The sequence below is a fragment of the Montipora capricornis genome, chromosome 7, assembly GCF_036669925.1.
Source record: "Montipora capricornis isolate CH-2021 chromosome 7, ASM3666992v2, whole genome shotgun sequence".
In the NCBI taxonomy this organism is placed as follows: Eukaryota; Metazoa; Cnidaria; class Anthozoa; order Scleractinia; family Acroporidae; genus Montipora; species Montipora capricornis.
In genome coordinates, this window is record NC_090889.1 from 19,974,703 (window position 1) to 19,994,702 (window position 20,000).

The following is a 20,000-nucleotide window of genomic DNA, read 5'->3' on the forward strand; positions in this document are numbered from 1 at the left end:
GAGATCTCTGCCAGCACGGAATCCTGTCACTGCCCTAGAAAGTATTGCCTTCGTTTCTGGAGCATTCTGTGCATATCTTTAGAAGGTTTCAGGGGGTAGTAGAGGGGAGTAGATTTTATCCGCTAGACACAGTAGAACAATTAATTAACCTGGAATGGCGGCGAACCCGATGTAACGCGAATCACGTTTTACTGGATCTTTATACAAAATAAAGCTATGCGGAGCTCAAGGATGGAAAGTCAATCCGATAAACAACACAAGCCGTGAAAGTGAATACCTGGAACCTTAAAAGCGACGAATAATGGACTTCGCATTTAAACAATTGCACCTTTCGCCCGTCGAGCCGTCGGATATCAAAGTGAGCTGGATTTCTAATATTTTACTAACTGTGATGTTTTGTACAGCATTGAAACCAAATGGCAAATTCTGTGGTAACTTTTTCTGGTTGGATATGAGTTTAACAAAGTCAGAGAGGGAATCGAACACCCTGAGTGGATCTGTGTTTATTAAAGTCGGAAGTCTGTTGTCTGGCTATTTATATTTATTTCAAGCACTCAACTCTGCACACTTAGGTAAAAAACAATTGGAAAGTTGACTAATTCTAGTTAGTCAAGAATTATTAAAAGAAAGCTTGTTGTCAATTTTTGCTTCATTATTCAAGGGAAGAGTTCTTCAGTAAAGGGTTTGATCTTTTGTTTTGATCTAGTTGCGTATGGTTTTAACACGGAGTGTGTAATTTGTTTCACAGGCAACCCAAACTCACAATTCGACAACGTATAAACGATTTGTAGCAAAAAATAAAATGACAGTCATATTGGCACCCCAAACAAATCCTCTTTTGTTGTAGCATATTCGGCTTCATTTTGACAACTTAACTTTTCCAGACTTTGTTTGTGGCTCAACTTAAAACTGTTTGTTTTTATGTTTACACCAGGACGAAAAGAAATCCCTGTTTTCATGGACGTAGCAGCAATTGAAAACCATGCAAAAGCTGGCCTTTGAAAGCACACCGTTGTCGTCTTTTTTGGATAGTATCAACACCGAAGCTATCGAAAAGGAAACACCCTTGAAAGGAAACCCTTTTAAAATCGGTGCCCAAAACTACAAACTGTAGATATACACTTCAAATGTTATTACATTTTAATAATCCGCGATTTTAAAACTGTTCGTTTACAGGGTGCTTAATGCCTCGTGTTTTTATATCGCTTTGCCAAGTGTTTTATGTGATAAGCAAATGGAGGTGACTGTCTTATCCAACGTTAGATGGTTTCCTTACTTACTTGACCCATTAAGGCTCTGTTACACTCAGCAATTTTCGTCCACATTGCAAAGCTATTCGGTTGACAGTTGGTACACTGGGCAACGTTTTTTGCAATTTGCCTGGCTTTCGATTATCTCACGAGGTTAAAGGAACATTTTCATCGGCTGATGACGCGAGCCGTTGCATCACAAGTTGAAGGACAGATTTCACAGAAAGCAGTACTTGAAAACTTCGTTGCTAATTTGCGCAAACCAATACGTAAAGTGACAATGGATTCTACTTTCCGCGAAGAGTTCTTCAATTTGTTTCACCTTGTTGTTGGCAGTTGTAAACGGGGTGAAACTTGCAACTTATCTCGCTATGGCGTGTCAAGAGAAGTTGCACGAAAAAACGCAAAATGCAACAGAGACTTCTATTAAATTAGGTTGACTTCCTGTTTAAAACGTAACGTTAACATTCGGTTGCGTTACATAACTCGGATATTCAAATCTCATCAGTTTGGTCCTTGCAACGAAAATATTCTAAATTAAAGGCCACATTATAGGCTACCAGTAGCCTCTCTTTCTTTGAGGGGGCTCAAACCAACACTTTCAACCAACTGTACTATTTGGAAGGATTGACCCTACCCAACTGTTGCGGCGTAACAGCGAATATTACGGCACCAAATGAAACACCAATCATTTCTTAATAAGATGCACTTAATGATCTGAAGTAATAGCTTGCCATGGCCACACAAAAGTCATCTTGAAAATTTCTTATATTTTGTCTTCAAATGCTTATATCTCAGAAACGAACTCGGTGACCACTATATTTTATTGCCGAAGAGTGGTTAGCAAGCTAAGATAAAAATCTCTGCAAATATGTAAAAAAAAATTCCGCAGTGGATTCAGCGCCACCTTAAAATTTTCTTATTGTGAAGGTGGCTATGAATATGTGGCGGATAATTTTTTTCAAACTTTGCAGCGGATTTTTTGGTTCCCCAATGATTATTCCACGAATTGAACTACTTTCGGCGGAATGCAAACACATTCTTTCACTTCGCTTAAAAACACCACCGATAACTCGAGGGAGTAAGCCCCATAAAGAAAGAAATTTATTAAGAAAAGAAAAACGTCTTCTTTGTTGCTGATGGTTTCAATCATTTTTTATGCAGGAGAACAATAGGAAAAAAATTCACTCGTTGTTTCCTTTCTATTTTGTGATCATTAAATCTTGCAAATGTTTCTTTTTCTTTATCATGGTAGAAGCCTGATGTTAAGGGTCATCAGCAGAAGTGTTGTTTATCTTTTCTTTCGACACTGGCTTACACTCCTACAACGAAAACAGTTTCAAAGAAATAAATCAAGCATGATTTTTAGCTACTCAACTATGATTTTGATCGCCATTGGAGCAACGCTGCTGTTTTAAGTATATGAGAAGCGTTGTATCGAAATAATGGGTAAAACTAGCACTTTACTAAGGATCTAAGCTTTTCTGTCATAATTATATTTCACTTACAATAATCTCAGTCTGTTGGTTTTGTTAACGCAGTAAACTTCTACTAAACCTTTCGAGCTTGTTCTACTGGCATAACCATGATTGTTAACCCGTTCTACATTTTTTAGAAAGTTCAGCAATCACTGCGGTAGTCTTCTTGCATCTTCGACATCGATTCTGGAAGAGGAAAAAAATAGAAACAGCTCTAAATATAGCTAGCTGGTTCTTTCGAGCACACAAAATGCGCCGATGCCAACGGCTACGTGCAGGACGATGCTGTCTTAGAATTCCTCACAAAAGAGGACGTTCAGAGATCTATGGAAGAACGGAAACACAAAAAGAGACATCATCATGAGGTGATAAATGATCCATCTTCACCAGTTAACAAAAAGCCACAAAAGGCTGAACGAAAACAGTTTGTCCACCAATGTGAAATGTATCCTTTATGCTTCTGTGTACATGCGTGATAGGCACGTGGAAATTACATTATTGACAAAAGCGTGTTAGAGGAAACTTTGAATTGTTTACACTACGAAGCTAGCATCTCGTTATCATGACGTCTTAGGCCTGTTTGATTCCTATCGTCAGTTTTCCACTTTGAAAGTACTCTTGTTTTCTGAGTTAAACTCGAACTTCACCTACCATTTTTTCGGAAATTCCAGCATGACATCATCGCCAACCAGTACAAATGGCGCCCAGTGCTTTACGGCACAATACTGCTTTGACTCTCGAAAAGATTTCATTACTTGTTGAAGAGCTGCACTTGCGCTTTTCCCATCTAGTAGGTGCTGGTAGAAGCGCCTCATGAACAGCATCGTTACCTCGTCATCAATTGCCCAGAGTGACACCAAAACAGACCGAGCTCCAGCACACAGGAAAGCCCTCGCAATTCCCACCACTCCCTCAGATTTCACTTCGCCCCGGCCACTGTGACAACAGCTCAGCACAACCAGTCTTGCTCGAAGAGAAATTGTCTGAACATCCGACATTTTCAAAATGAAGTCTTCCTCTTTGGGAACTGGCGATTTCCGTTCGGTATTTGGGGCTAAAGCAATTTCTCCCGTTTTAGGGCATCCATGTGCTGCAATGTGAACTAAAGCAACTGACTTCATACTTTTCAGCACTTCAGCTTTTGTGGCACTTTTTCCAGTCAATGGTGTTGTCCGCAGAAGTTCTCCAATCATTTCTACTTCTTGTTTTGCGAAAGGAAGCTGTTCCAAAATGGGCTCTCCTTTCTTGTTAGTAACTTCCTTCAACCACGGATCACCTACAAGCAGTGCTCCAGTCTTACTGTGGAAGTCTTCAGGTGCACCAACGATCACATTGAAAGCGGTCAACGAAGGAACGGTGCGGATCCTGATAGATTCACTCAATGCAGAATATGGAGCCAAGCAAAATGGTCCATCGGGAACGACGATTAACTCATCTCCCTGGAGCAAGTCTGCAATTGGCGCGAGTAAGACATCATACAACGGTTGTAAAGAGTTAACGGTGGATGAAGATGATAGAACTGTTTTCTCACTGATAGATTTTCTTCTGCAGGACAGGTCACTGCGTAGGGGATCCAAAGAACGATTCTCGCATCTGACACCATCCCCCACGCCGATCCCTTTCAAAATAGTTCCCATCAACAAGTCAGCACTTCCGTTCGCGATTTCGTTTTGTCGAAAGCTGATCTTGCTATCTTTTCTTAGCACCCATAATGTGATCTTGTCCTTGTCAAGTGCCACAAAAACGGCTTGTGAAGGTAAAAGTTCTAATGCAGCTGATAGAGTTTGCTTCGGAGCAAGTGCAAAGAATGACTGAGAGTCAATGCCGTATTGTTCTTTCAAAATATCCATCAAAGCCTGCGCTCGACCTTTCTCAGCAGCATACAAAGCTTCTTCAATCTCTCCATTATTCAAGAGTGTCCTCCACAGAGCAGTGTAGGACGCGCAATGAGAATCACGAAAACTTATTTTCCATTCATCTTCTGACCTCAGACTATGCCTTGTCTCATCAAAAAATTTTATACTTAAACGATAACAACTAAGTGCATTACTCAAGGAACCCGACAATTCATGATCATGGCCTAGCCTATACCACGCGATTCCCTCTTCTAGACAGTCTCCAATTTCTTTGACAATACTAAGACTGTGTTCGTGGTACTCCATGGCCTCCTTAAAATGACCCAGTTTAAGATATGCATTTCCCAGATTACCATAAGCTGATACCTCCCCAACCCTATCCCCTACTTCTTTAGCAATACTAAGATGTTTTTCGTAGTACTCAGTGGCTTGTGTAAAATTACCTAGATTAAGATAGGCATTTCCAAGATTTCCATAGGCTGATCCCTCGTCGGCTCTATCCCCTACTTCTTTAGAAATATTAAGATGTTTTTCGTAGTACTTAATGGCTTGTTTAAGATTACCTAGACAGCCATGGACAACTCCTAGATTTCCATAGGCTGATCCCTCACCAGCCTTATCCCCTACTTCTTTAGAAATATTAAGATATTTTTCGCAGTACTCAATGCCTGGTTTAAAATTACCTAGCCTAATATAGGCACTTCCCAGATTTCTACAGGCTAATCCCTCCCCAGCCCGATCCCCTACTTCTTTAGCAATACTAAGGCGTTTTTCGTAGTACTCAATGGCTTGTTTAATATTACCTAGTCGAAAATAGGCACTTCCGAGATTTCCATAGCCCGATCCCTCCTCAGCCCTATCCCCTACTTCTTTAGCAATACTAAGATGTTTTTTGTAGTACTCAATGGCTTTTTTAACAGTACCTAGTCTAAGATAGGCATTTCCCAGATTTCCATAGCCTGATCCCTCCCCAGCCCTATCCCCTACTTCTCTAGCAATACGAAGACCTTTTTCGTAGTACTCAATGGCTTGTTTAAAATTACCTAGCCTAAAATAGGCATTTCCCAGCTTTCCATAGGATGATCCCTCGACAGCCCTATTCCCTACTTCTTTAGCAATACTAAGATTTTTTTCGCAGTACTCCATGGCTTTTTTAAAATCACCTATCTTGGGATAGGCATTTCCCAGATTTCCATAGGCGAATCCCTCTCCATCCCTATCCCCTACTTCCTTAGCAATACTAAGATGTTTTTCATAGTATTCAATGGCTTGTTTAAAGTTACCCAGACTAAGATAGGCATTTCCCAGATTTCCATTGGCTGATCCCTCCCCAGCCCTATCCCCTACTTCTTTAGCAATGCTAAGATGTTTTTGGATGTACTGAATGGCTTGTTTGAAATTACCTAGATTGTGATAGGCACTTCCCAAATTTCCATAAGTTGATCCCTCTCCAGCCCTGTCCCCTATTTCTTTAGCAATACTAAGATCTTTTTCGAAGTACTCAGTGGCTAGTTTAAAATTACCTAGGCTAAAATATGCAGATCCCAGATTTCCATAGGCTGATCCCTCCCCACCCTTATCCCCTACTTCTTTTGCGGTACTAAGATGTTTTTCGGAGTACTCAATGGCTTGTTTAAAATTACCTAGACTGCTATAGGCAACTCCCAGATTTCCATAGGCTGATCCCTCCCCAGCCCTATCCCCTACTTCTTTCGCAATGCTAAGATGTTTTTCGATGTATTCAATGGCTTGTTTAAAATTACCTAGATGGCGATAGGCAATTCCCAGATTTCCATAGGCTGATCCCTCCCCAGCCCTATTACCGACTTCTTTAGCAATACTAAGATGTTTTTCGGAGTACTCAATGGCTTGTTTAAAATTACCGAGACTTATATAGGCATTTCCCAGATTTCCATAGGCTGATCCCTCCCTAGCCCTATCCCCTACTTCTTTAGCAATGCTAAGGTGTTTTTCAATGTACTGAATGGCTTGTTTGAAATTACCTAGATTGTCATAGGCAATTCCCAGATTTCCATAAGCTGATCCCTCTCCAGCCCTATCCCCTATTTCTTTAGCAATACTAAGATGTTTTTCGAAGTACTCAATGGCTTGTTTAAAATTACCTAGATTTTGATAGGCTACTCCCAGATTTCCATAGGCTGATCCCTCCACAGCCCTATTCTCTATTTCTTTAGCAATACTAAGATGTTCTTCGTGATACTCAATGGCTTGTTTAAAATTACCTAGATTTCGATAGGCAACTCCCAGATTTCCATAGGCTGATCCCTCCCCAACCCTATCCCCTACTTCTTTAGCAATGCAAAGATGTTTTTCGACGTACTGAATGGCTTGTTTGAAATTACCTAGACTGCTATAGGCAACTCCCAGATTTCCATAGGCTGATCCCTCCCCAGCCCTATCCCCTACTTCTTTAGCAATGCTAAGATGTTCTTCGTGATACTCAATGGCTTGTTTAAAATTACCTAGACTAAGATAGGCATTTCCCAGCTTTCCATAGGCTGATCCCTCCACAGCCCTATTCCCTACTTCTTTAGCAATACTAAGATGTTTTTCGTAATACTCAATGGCTTGTTTAAAATTACCTAGATTGCCATAGGCAATTCCCATATTTCCTGTAGCTGATCCCTCCCCAGCCCTATCCCCTATTTTTCTTGCAATACTAAGATGTTTTTCGTAGTACTTAATGGCTTGTTTAAAATTACCTAGATTGCCATAAGCAATTCCCAGATTTCCAGTGGCTGATCCCTCTCCAACCCTATCCCCTACTTCTTTAGCAATACTAAGATGTTTTTCTAAGTACTCAATGGCTTGTTTAAAATTACCTAGATTTCGATAGGCAACTCCCAGATTTCCATAGGCTGAGCCCTCCTCACCCCTGCAGCCTGTTTCTTGGAAAATACGTAACGCTTGTGCAAAATGTTTTTTGGCCTGTTGATAATTAGGTAGGTTGAGGTAAGTATCGCCTAGATGAAAATGAGCGCTTCCTTCACGATACCTGTCTTCTACACTTATCGCAATGGCAAGCTCTAGCATTCGCTGCTCTACAGCTTCTAACTTTCTATCTACCATCCTTCAATAACTAAATGACAATTAAAACTTTTTCGATGAGATGGTCCAATGTCAAATCAAGGATGAAGCTGGAAGGAAAGAAAGGCAAAGACGCTTGATGTTTAATCTGCTTTTTACAGTAATAAAAGATTATCGAATATAATGCATTCTGTGTTACCAAGTCATTCTCTCGTAATGGTGTAATCGATGGTACTGAAAATTGTCCATAGTTGTTCATTACGCATCTTACCACTCAGTCCTACTTTTTTAAGTTTGAGAACCACTGTAGAATTTTTCCATGCGTATTTTTAAATTTTCATCCTTGCCAAGTTATGTTCGCTTCGTTCGGGTATTAGCCATGCAAAAATTTCAGTGAGTATCAAAAGCCGTTTGTTTTGAAATTAAAAGTAGCGGAGTAGACCATTTTACAGTTGTGTACTTAGTATAGTTACCTGGCTTGTCAATGAAAGTGAGGGTAGAGTTGACCCTGTTTTGATAGAAACCGCGCTGCTTCTAACTTATTAGCATGAGAACATCATTAAAAGAAACCTCCACTTCAACAAAAAAATAACTTTAAATCACAGGAAATAACGGTTACAGTCAAGTCCGTCTAAAGTATTTTCAAAGAAAGTGTTGTATCCGAAACAAATAAGTTTTAGAATCGCCTATTTTTGTTTTCAATTTTCGCGGGCGCCGCCATCTTGAATAATTATTTCCCTATTGTTATTAGACAAAAACTCTTGGTGTCAAAACAATAGGGCAACCGTAACACTTCACAATTATTTAAGATGGCGGCGCCCACGAAATTCGAAAGTGAAAATAAGCGATTTTCAAATTCACTTTTCTTGATATAAATAATGTTTTAAAAACAAAATTCGAACAAATTTGTTTGTAAACGTAATTTCATTCGGTTTAAACTTATTCTTTAGTAAGAGTGGAGGTTCCCTTTAAAGGGGAACTTCGGGGTAAAATTGAAGTTATTTTGTATGTTTGACCTCTGTAATAGAAATCCGCCATTTTGGAGAAAATTTGAGCCGCGGTCAGTGATCAGCAGCTCGTGGTGACGTAGAATCCTCAATTTTCCACGGGGTTTTATAAAATCCGCTTATTCTTTCTTCAACTTTGCTTAAATTATAATTCCTGTCGTTGTATCTGTATCTTCGACTGACTTTGAAAAACGGGAACACACGTACATGGTGACTTACCACAGGAGCGCACAAGACGATCACGCGAAGGCATGGCTCGACAGAATGAGACACAAGTTAATGCCACCACTTGAAAACAGCTACGTCTGCAGCGATCATTTCATGCCAAGCTGTTTCGAGATAGATCTCCAAGCAAAATCAACTGAGGAAAAATCTAGGAGGGACTAGAAGGATGATGCAATTCCATCCTTGTTTAGCTACGGCCCCGTAGCGAAACTTGAAGGCGCGGTTATTAAGCGAACTCGCCTTCAGCGAGGAAGGCATCGAGAAGTTAGTGCTTGTCAGTTAGTTTCTCTTTTGCTATGCATCAAATAAATTTGCCCACTTACATGTCGATGTTTGGACACGCTTTGAAACTGAGGGGATCGCGCTACCCGATGTATAAACAATGGTTTCATCGTGACAAGTTTCAGTGTACATCCGCCCAGCTTTAAAATATATTATGCTGGGTTTACTTGGAAAAATAGTAGAGAGTTAGCAGACCTTACAAATGGCCTATAATCAGTAATTTCCGGTGTTTGTTTTTCAAGTTTGTCACTCAAAAAAACAGGAAGAAATGACAAAATGAACTTAGGCAAATTCAAGGCACTCAAGTTGTAGTAAAGTGGAAAGAATTATCTTGTATATTCGCATTTTAATTTTTAGGCTCTTTTAGAACTACTTGCTGCAGACATCGAGGGAAATGTATCTTCAGATAACACATACAGTGACTAATGAACCTCCAATCTGCATTAATTTGGAAATGCCTACTACAATTCGAGAAATGCATGATGTGGAAATTTAATGTTGTTTTGATCCCATTACCCTAAAAGGTGTGGAGGTTCAAACTGAGATGTGCAACACTAAAGGCAATGATAATGGTGTATGTGGTACTACAAATATTGACTTGTCCTCCTCTACTTCTATAGAGGATGATATCCCACAAAATCCACATGCTGTCAAATGTAAGATTCTACATGACCTCAATTATGCCATAGCAGCACCCCTAAATCCCATTGATACACCCACAGCAATTTTTCCAACCTATGACATTTTAACAAGTTTGATACAATCCTCTTACCGCCAATGCAAGACGTCCTTGTCGATGATAAAATGGATATACATGATAATGGTGAGGATATTAATGATGATCAAGATTTAGATCCCCATTGGCTATTACCAGATGATAAAAAATAGTTATCCAATGATGAGATAGTGTCATCTGAACGTGAATTTGAAGATGGCTCTCCAGACAGTGAAAAAACAATTCTTGTGTTTGATTTCTGTTTGAACAATTTACTGAAAAAGTGTCCAAAATGTGGGGACGTGATCATTGACCAAAAAAGGAAAACGACTGGGAGCATGCTATCAGTTGTCCTAACCTGCCATAATGGGCATACAGAACTGTGGGAATCCCAACCAGTTATTAAAGGGAAGCCCCTGGGAATCATATTATTGGCAGCAGTCATCCTTTTTACAGGAAGCACCTTCTCAAGCATCTGCCGGCTTGCATCATGCATCAATCTTCAGTTTTTTAGAGAAAGTGTTTTTTTATGACACACAACTGAAGTACTTGTTTCCAGTTGTTAACTGATAATTTCCATGAAAGATACTAACTTGTATTTTTCTTTGTTTATTAAATTGATGGACATGTTTAAAACCTGTTTTCTCATTCATCTGCACAACGGAAGCCTTCAAGGGCCCACTCTTCTTCCGGTGTCTGACATTTGCAGACTGAAGACTGCAGATTGCAGACTGCAGACTGCAGACTGCCTACAAATAGCGCTTGGCAGCATATGCATGCCTCCGCTCTTCCCATAATCTGACAATTGCTGCATGTACGCCTACGTTACCAAAAGCTAACATTGCAATTGCTCTGTATTCTTCGTGACTTTCTACTATTAGCCTGGATAGCATTTAAATATGCACAGAGAACGTAAGCGTTGGTGGCAGCAGAAGCAAATAATGTTGCCTTCACGCGTATTCCCTTAAAACATTGCGTTAAACTTAAGACGTAAAGTTTATTATCAAGGATTGCGTTATAATGTTTTGCTGTTTTTGAAAGAGTGAATAAAGCCGCAATGAAGCTGCGCAATAGATCGAGTAGCCTTCAATCGATTTATAAAGGCAACAAGGAAGAAACAGAAAGACCAATATAACAATTTATTTATTTAACGGTGTTGAGTTTATTTGTCACTTAGTCTGTTATAGAATTACAATTAACGGATAACTCGTACAACATACCAGTCTGAATTTCGCAGTATTACATTTTTTCTTCATCGTTTGCCATGCATTTTGTTGCCTACGTCTTCAGGGTTGCTATCCGCTTCATCAGAGCTCACACGCGGTTCAAACTGGTACGGCCGAATTGGAAAACTTTCGCAGGCATGTTTCTCATCGATTTTATTAGAATACGTCCCAGAATCGGCCACTTTTAACGATGATATAAAGGCAAAAGCTCCTTCTTCGCCGATACAAAATATTGCACAGAACTATGCACGATGATGCGCTGACCGCTTTCTGAACACGCGGGCAATTTTCAAGATGGCGGATTTCTATTTGCATTTTCGGTCGTCTTTCAAGGGCAATATTTAATTTAAATGAAACGATATGGGAATGGTGTCATCAAAAACTGAGACATAAACCTGAGGTCAAACATACATAATACCTTCAATTTACCCCGGAGTTCCCGTTTAACACAATATATAGTTTTTGCCAAGCCTGAAAGCGGATCCCGTTTCTGACCGCAGAAAGTAATACAGTGTTTATGGCAATAATTATGCTCCTGCATAAAGTACAAAATTAACCGTCATTAGTGTGTAAAGTTTACAGTGATCAAACAGATAAAACACCTCTGAGCTGACAGCAGTAAACAAACAAGCCTTGCAAACAATAACTAACAATTTTAATCCACAACTAAAACTGAAATTACACGCACAGTAATCTCTTTCACAACATTTTCCATTTGACTGTCAACCTTTAATCCCTCTCTCTTCAGTTCAGAACCACACCAAAAATCTTTACTAATCAAAAAGTCAACCCAAAGCAGACCTCTCAAGTCTCACGATTTTGTCGTGAGACTCACGGTTTTTAGTTCAATCTCACGGTCTCACGACGAGACAGACAAATCCACGATAAATAGAGGCGCAAGCTGAAAGAATAAATTTTTTTTTTAGCATTTCATTTTTGGCTTGCTTAGGTGAGTTTCTTGCGTCAATTTTTTGCAAATTTATAGTTAAACTTAACAAACAAAGCTGTTCAGTTCTTCATCCGTCTGTTCGCTTGAAACACAATCCATGACAGACTGTCGTCCATGACCATATATAGAACACCTGTTCGAAATTAGGACATCATAGCCAGTCTCTCGCATTTTGATCATGTTTTCAAAATGGTGGAAATTGCTGATGAACCTGATGAACTATTGGATAGTTCTCAAGGTAATTCCTTAGTATTGCATTGCGCATCCCTACTGCGCACGATTTTCGCGTCATTCGCGCGCGCACATGAGCACGTGCGTGTACAAAACGTAAGAGATTTCCCTCAAACTAAGCCCGATAGCAAAATAGCTGCTCCTTTTCTCTCAAACGAGCATGGTGACCGCCGATTTTTCTTTCAGGTATTTGCTAAGAACAGTCTAATAAAGAACATATTTGAAGAAGAAAAAACGTTTGATAGTAGAACACGGATTTTTCTGGAAAACAGTTCCGTACTGGGCGTATTTTGGCCAAGGCGAGGACTTCAAGCTAACCACGGAACTGCCCCAAAAAGTGCACTATTCCCACAACCAGGCAATCAAAAATGGTGTAAATGAAGCAATACTACTTATGTGAATAAAAGAAGCTTTATTTTCAAAATAAAATATTGTGTCTTTGAAGTAACCAAGACTTAATTCTGTATGAAGGTGATTCGAATTTTTAACGCACAACCAGTAAAAATACCCTGGCCATTTCAAGAGCCTGCTGACGAGTAAACAAGCATGGTGTGCCCATTTTTTATTGCATTTTTTTAATGTTTATATCATGAATGTTAATTATGCCAAGTTTCCAAAACAGTTTGATAGCAGAACAATTTCAAGGGAATTACCTTAAAAGGCAGCTACTGCGTATAATGCCTCGGTTGTTCAAAAGGTGGATAACGCTATCCACCGGATAAGTCACTATCCAGCGGATAAACACTAGCAAAAGCAATTGAGTTATCCAGTGGATAGTGATTTATTCAGTGGATAGCGCTATCCACCCTTCGAACAACTGGGGCCTGAGCAATGAGTTCAGCTCAGTGCTCACACACTGGCTGGACTTAAGCTGTGAGTATTGAAGCTGTGAAAATAAAGTTTATTCCTGTGTTGTTAAGGTCCACACATGTTTAAGAAAAATTATAAGCAGGAAAAAACACTTTCTCTTATTAAGAACCTGTGTTTACTTGGTTTTGTCTGCCGGTCGATCAATCTCCAGATTTTTACTGAAATCTCCAGATTTCTTGGCATCAGTCTCCAGATTTTCGGTGTTTTGAGGTTGAGAGGTCTGCTAAAGTGTAGTAAATGCAATTTCACAGTCAAACAAAGCAGCTCACAACTGGACACCCATTTCACACAAAAAAACTGTTTATTAACACACACATACAAATATAAATATAACTGTACACCGCAAATAGCATAGCTAATCTTGGCGGTGTAGACTTATAATTAAGATATATACAACATAAAATAATAAATATTAAAAATGGAAAAACATATACACATCTGTTAGAAAGATATAAGGAATAATTTATCAACAAGATTATGGACATCAACATAAACCGCCTCATGCACCAAAAACTGTAAAAATTTAGTCCTCCACCCCGACAGTCTTTACGGGCGGACGGACGTAACGTTATAACCTAAATTTCCCGCACGGATAGATTTTCTAGCGCGCTTCCCGCAGGCAGGTCTGTATCATGACAAGGTCAACTCCAACCTCACATTCATTTAAAGGCCAGGTAACTAAGCACATAACTGTAAAAAAAATCTATTATCGACTTTTCGAATGGTCATATTATTTTACATAACTTTTTTACTTTTGTATGCCGATTGCCAGAAGCCCGGCGACCCAAAGAGGTGGTCCCCCGAGAGACACCATCTGGATCTCACACTTTATACATAAGTACGTACTTATTATTTACTAAACAGAATATTGGGTGTTTTTTTTTTTGTTAATGACGAAAGCATAAATACGTTAGATTGCGAAAAAGGTTTCAGAGTGCAATACGGAAGTTGCTATGGCAACAAAGCGATGGAGTGCCTGCCTAGTCCGCAGCCTTCAATCCGCATTTTATACTCAGTCCGCGTTTTACAGCTTAACAATAACTCCGAATTACCCCCTCCTTTTTTTAACAAGTCAACCACTCCTTCACTTGCTTAACCATTAAACAAATAAAATCAAATAATTCCTATCGACTTCAGCAGTTGCAAAATTCACAATGGCGCATGAAATCCGAGTGAGCTGAAATGCTGTCACAATAGTGAACTAACGCTTTGGAAAGAACAAGAGCTTCAAACGTTCCTTCTGAAAATTTGCTTCTTGAATCTCTATGCATTCATGCCCTTTTGTTTTGCATTTGACGCACCAATCGCTATACGACAAAACGCGTTTCATTTAATTAGAGAGGTCTAAACGTCACTTATCACTAAAAATCCAGCACAATGACAAATTCAGCAAAGAATGTTCCGTTCATATTATTTGATCGTAATTGACTGGGTGTTCACAACAAGTTATAAATGCACGCCAAGGATCAGTGGTTCAGTGAGCAAGCTAGATAATTTGTTCATGAGCTATTTGAGCTTTGATGTTACAAACAGTGCCAAAACATCGTAAGTCCACCACAGGTAGAAAGGAATTGCATTGCGTTGGGGTAAGAACATAATACTTTATGTTCCAAGTCTTTTTGATGGGAAAGGGGCGGAGGCATTGAGGTCTGTTACAGACTGCAAACTTCCCCCAAAAAATCACCGAAAACCACTTTTAAATCTGAATATCTGAACATTCCGAATACACTGTCGACGCAGGTATGATATGGACTCAACTTATTCATGTTATAATGGTATTTGTCCCTTAAATCGTCCCTTAGTGGATAGTCATACATCGCAACTACCTACACATGACTTAAGGTAGTTGAAGAAAAGAAGAAAGATTTTGCTACCAAATACATGAGTGGTATTGATAAGGCGGGACTGAGAACTGTCACGAGAAAAGAATAGCGACAATTAAATAGTTATGCATGGTGGAGTTTCGAGTAAGTAAAAATCAAGAAAGTCTGAGATAATTGAGTCGTTTGTAGAGCGCGTTAGAGACTAAATATGAAAGACACCTATTTCGTGTAATTCCAGCATAACGGTTGTGACGATAATAAATAAATTTATACATCTAAAAAAATCGGGTTTTTCAATCTAAAGCTCAATTAGATGGCTTATTGGACGCCTCTAAGGCCTATCAAACTCGGGAAAAACTCATGAATCAAACACGATGATGAGTTAGGAGCTCTCTGCCTTTGGATCATAACACTTGACTGGTGTGGCAAAATTGCCAAATAGGAAAACTTAAAAGTAAATTAAGTGTCGGCCATTATCATAAAAACTGTAGTTGACCATCCTCGGAGCAGGACTTATTTAAGCTCACGTCGATCAATAATAACTGATGCAATAGATACAATCAACTGTTGCGCGCCTGAAACATTTGTTCAATTCAAGCAGGCGTTGCGGTTGTTTTGTAAAGCCTACTGGATATAAGGATATTGTTTTCTAATCACAGCCGTTGGCGAACTGTAGTCAAACACAGAGAACTAGTCTCAATACCCAGGCTTAAAAAATAATAGTTACTGTATTTAAACTTGAACATTACTCACCTTTTTCGGCGATTCCTGAGTCACTCAGAAAGACACAGCATTTGCAGCATAGCACTTACAGCGTGACCAAGCAACGAAATCTGCAGTCTGATTAAAAAAGGAAAAAGAGAAACACGCGAGTAACGAAGGGAATCACACCTTTTTCCTTGGAATGATCAGTGCCTCATGAACTACTTTCTTTGCCTCAATGTACTAGAAACATACAGTTGGTTTCCGTTCCTTTGTCACAGTGTCAAACTAATCAAAAAGATATATATATAGCATGAATTAAACTTCAAGGAAAACTAAAACCAGCTGTGGTGTCAAAAGCAAAACGTAAGGGTTTTAATCTTTAAATCGAGTTCTAAGATATAGTGACACGACTTTCTTTGATAAGCTTAGCAAACAGAAGAGCATCTTTTGGGACAACCTGATCTCGAGTAAAAATCTGACCATAAATGCATTGTTTCAAAGTAGCGATGTTAGGATAGAATTGATTGTTCCTAAACTGTTCTATAACCTATGGAGCACTTAACTTACCTTTTGCAAATAATTTAAAAGACTGCGTTAAAACAATACAGATATTACAGCAGGACGAGAAGACAGCAGTTTGGAAGAATCATGATTACTTGGCGAAGGCGCGGAAAGTGATTGGTTCAGTTGCAGTTTTGAATATATAGCGGAAATCGTTCTATTATTAGCTGTGTGATATCGCGTTGTTTTGACTCCTGCATTATTATAAATAAACGGAAAATGAAATTACGCCCCGTAAAGATAAATGAAGAAGTCTACGGCTTTAAGAATACCTGCTGATTTAGATATGAGCCTTACTGCCGGTAAACGTGCACATATAACTAAATCAGCATGCTTGCTTACTCTGCTCTTAGAGCTTTAGGGCAGGAGAAGTATTGAAAAGGAAGCACTCGAAAACGAAAAACATAGCACGGGGCACCCAAAAGGTCGAAAGCGAACTATCCACCCTGAGTCGAAAACGACACCGAATCCAAACCCGAAAACCATGCACTCATCACAACTCGAAAGTCGAAAACGAAGCACCCCATTTGCCATTAGAAGATCGCTTTGACCAGAGACGAAAACCAATTTTCTATTGTCAATCAGACTTTTACGTAGTCTCGTGCTGTTTCTTACTCAGCACTATATCCTTGAGTTGAGAAAGTTGGCTACGCAGTGACAAATGCAGAAAGCCGTTATGGTCTTTAAAACCTTAAATGATCTTACATCGGAGTATTTAAGAGATGTATTTATCAATCGATCTGACTATGCAAAATTATTTACTGAGGGATTGCGTAAACAAAGTTGCTGTTCCAATGCCACGCGCCATCTCTTTGAAAGGGATTTCTTCGCTACTCACTGAAAACAGATTAAGTCGGTTTCTTAACAGGTTGTCGTGCGAATTAGTGGTATTGCAGGGTATCATTTTGGAAAGTCCATCCAAAAAGAGGTTGACAATGTGAAGAATGTGAAGAAAAAACCTGCTTGTTATTATAATAGATTTTCGGATGGATTTCAGTGTTCTGCTAAATAGACCGATTCGGCTAACTCAGTGTTGTACCCAATTCAGATCTCTCGGAGTTAAGGTTCTTTGTGTGTTGCAGTTGCATGATAATGTAGCATTCACATTTAACTAATATGGAATACTTGGAACAGAACATTTTATTTCCAAAGCACAATGGGGTACAACATTGAGTTTACTGAATCGGTCTATTACTAGACCGTAAACTAGCCCCTCCACCCCACCCCCCCCCCCCTTTTCCTCTTTCCTTACCAGGAGTCGATCAGGGGCTGTAAGACGCTGCTTCTCTTTTGGGGCTGTTCAACCAAAACTTGATAGGGGAAGGCAGATTTGAAGATGAATACTGTTGTTATATTGAGCATGAAGACATTGTCTTAAGAACGGGCAACATTGTGAGCAACACTGTAATTTGTGTTAACTTTGTGTTAATAATCATGGCAGAGATTGTGATGATAATTAAATAAATGGATGCTTTCTAGTTTTTATTTACCCATAAGCTATCTGGCGTTTTTCGCCGTGATCACTAAGCTGCAAAAGGTCTATTGCGTAATATAGATTTCAATAGAACAATTTCGGTATAGTTAAATTCATTCCTGAACAAAAGGCATCATCTCAAGGCTCTGAGGAATAAGTAGAAGGAATTGTGCGAGTTTATTCCCCAGAGCTTCGAGATGATGCGGTTTGTTTAGTACTGAATTTTAACATATCGAAATTGGTCTATTCCCAAATAAATCATTTTAACATGACGTCACTGAGTGATTCTTTATTAAAAGCGAGAGGTTCAGAGCCCGTTTAGCTTCTGTTGATAAATTCGCACCAGAATGTCTTGCGGTAGTTCGTGGGGTCGAGCCCGGCGGAACAAACGAATGAATTGTTCACCCACTGGTTGACTTAAATAGGGCCACGTTACGTAGTTTAGAAATGATTGTTTTAATACATCACACAAATACATTTACGTGCAAGTCCTTTAATTCCTAAAATAAATTCGGATGAAACCGGTTAGCAACAGAACTTACTTCCGTCTGTAAACACTTCCGGTGTCATAAAACGTCAGTCATCACGGGTCACTTCGCATGACGTGGCCAAACACCACTCCTATTAGTCAAGATAGGAAATTGAGGGTGCTTTCCGTTATGCCTGACCAACGGGTCGGAGACCTGACATTTTTCCCACGAAAAATGGAACGACACTTTTCATCAAAAGTCAATTTCCAACCGGACCGAAGCGTTTCGTTTACGTTTCGCCCGAAAGTTCGGTTACAGCACAGTGAAGTGGGACTGGAAACGCGAAGTTTGTAAATGGAACGGCACGTTTCGGTCGCACCGGACCGAGCGGCCAACGAGGACCACCTCAAGAGGAGGTACCAAATATTCCGGTCGGACCGAACCGAAACGGACCTTTCCATTTGACTTCAGCCCCAAATTTCCGGAAATTTTGGCTTAATGGAAAGCACCCTGAAAGACCCTCAGAGTTTTGCACTGACGAGTACACCTTTCAAACATCTCCCTTTTCTATACGAAATAAAGGGAGGGCTTTTAAAGATTTCACAGCACTGAAGGGTTGGTTTTGTATAAGATGCCAGTTGCTGTTTAAATCTATTTGAGGTTAGGCACTGCATGATGAGCCATATTCTGTAATAAACGGCAAAATCTTTTTGCGCGCTTTTTTGTTTATTTTTAGAGCCGACATTCTTTCAAAGGCGCTGTTACACGTTGAAACTTTTAGCTGAAAAAAAAAAAAGCCTATAAAAAAAGCCTATAAAAAGCCAGCTATCTCACTGATACAGGGCACAACGTAACAGGCGTTCAAAAACAAAATGAACGCGGGCCCGGGTCAAACCTTTAAAACCTGAAGATCACTCGCTTCTACCGCCGATAAACATATCGGTCGAGCCTAGAATTCAATTGGTGCAAAAGCGTGAGATTCACATTACTGCTGAGAAAATTAACATCAAGAAACTAAAAACATTATTTTCGAAACCAACTATTTTCTTGGAAGAAAACGTTTCACACAGCAGTATAGGGATTCAAATGTAAAGCGTCATAGGGCAAAAACCATTGCTAAATGAATCCAACAGGAACCGCCTAAAAGAGGCGTCCATTCAAATATGTACTCAAGAGAGCAAAATTATGACAAAGGCAACAGAAACCAGACCACGTACAAGGGAGTCGTGTAGGCCTGTCAACCCTTTTTAACACGTCCTGATCGACGTCCAGGCTAACCAACATTCTATGTAAAAAATCAAACCTCAAGACTACCACTCCAATATCCGATGCATCCGTTAGTCTATCCAGTCCTGCAACTAAATCATTCACCATTTCTAGTGCACTTCCTAAATCCGCCATCTTGTTCGCACGTGAGCGAGGCTTTTTCTTCAATGACGTCAATTTTTGACATCCCATAATTATCGGCGGATTTGGGCTCGCGGTAAGACTTTGAGACGTAACGACGAACATGGCGCTACAATGTTGAACTTGATCTGACAAAGTCCGACATTGCGTTACAGATTATCGTAGTCTATGTTAAAGTCGTAGGTTCAAACGCGCTGTTGAACATTTTGATTATATATCAGAACTCGTTGTATATGAGTATGAAGTCTTAACTTACGAACTTGGTATTGACGACATAAAAATGTAAAGTTGACCTAAAAACTTGGTATTAGCGACGTAAAATGAAAAGTTGATCGCCGTTTAAGTGAAACGTTGATTTGTATTTACCGACATTGTGTTGGTAAGCTAGTTCGAAGTTTGTTTACATGAATTTTAATGTTGACA

At 39.6% G+C, this 20,000-nt stretch overlaps 1 protein-coding gene across 5 annotated transcripts in view; it reads right to left on the bottom strand.

Annotated features, from left to right (window-relative positions):
* Positions 1 to 1,125: 1,125 nt before the first annotated feature.
* The window catches only part of LOC138057392 (tetratricopeptide repeat protein 28-like), a 75,673-nt gene continuing 56,798 nt past the window's right edge, over positions 1,126 to 20,000 (bottom strand). For 4 of the 5 annotated variants that reach the window (XM_068903418.1, XM_068903419.1, XM_068903417.1 and 1 more), the window contains 3 exons: positions 15,714 to 15,800; positions 3,380 to 7,742; positions 1,126 to 2,914 (listed from right to left, as the gene is read on the bottom strand). In XM_068903418.1, the coding sequence (XP_068759519.1) occupies position 2,914; positions 3,380 to 7,674 (4,296 nt within the window). In that variant the 5' untranslated portion in view covers positions 7,675 to 7,742; positions 15,714 to 15,800 and the 3' untranslated portion in view covers positions 1,126 to 2,913. Of the gene's footprint in view, positions 2,915 to 3,379; positions 7,743 to 15,713; positions 15,801 to 16,232; positions 16,327 to 20,000 lie in introns of those variants that run through there. The other variant, XM_068903421.1, reaches the window with a different exon arrangement.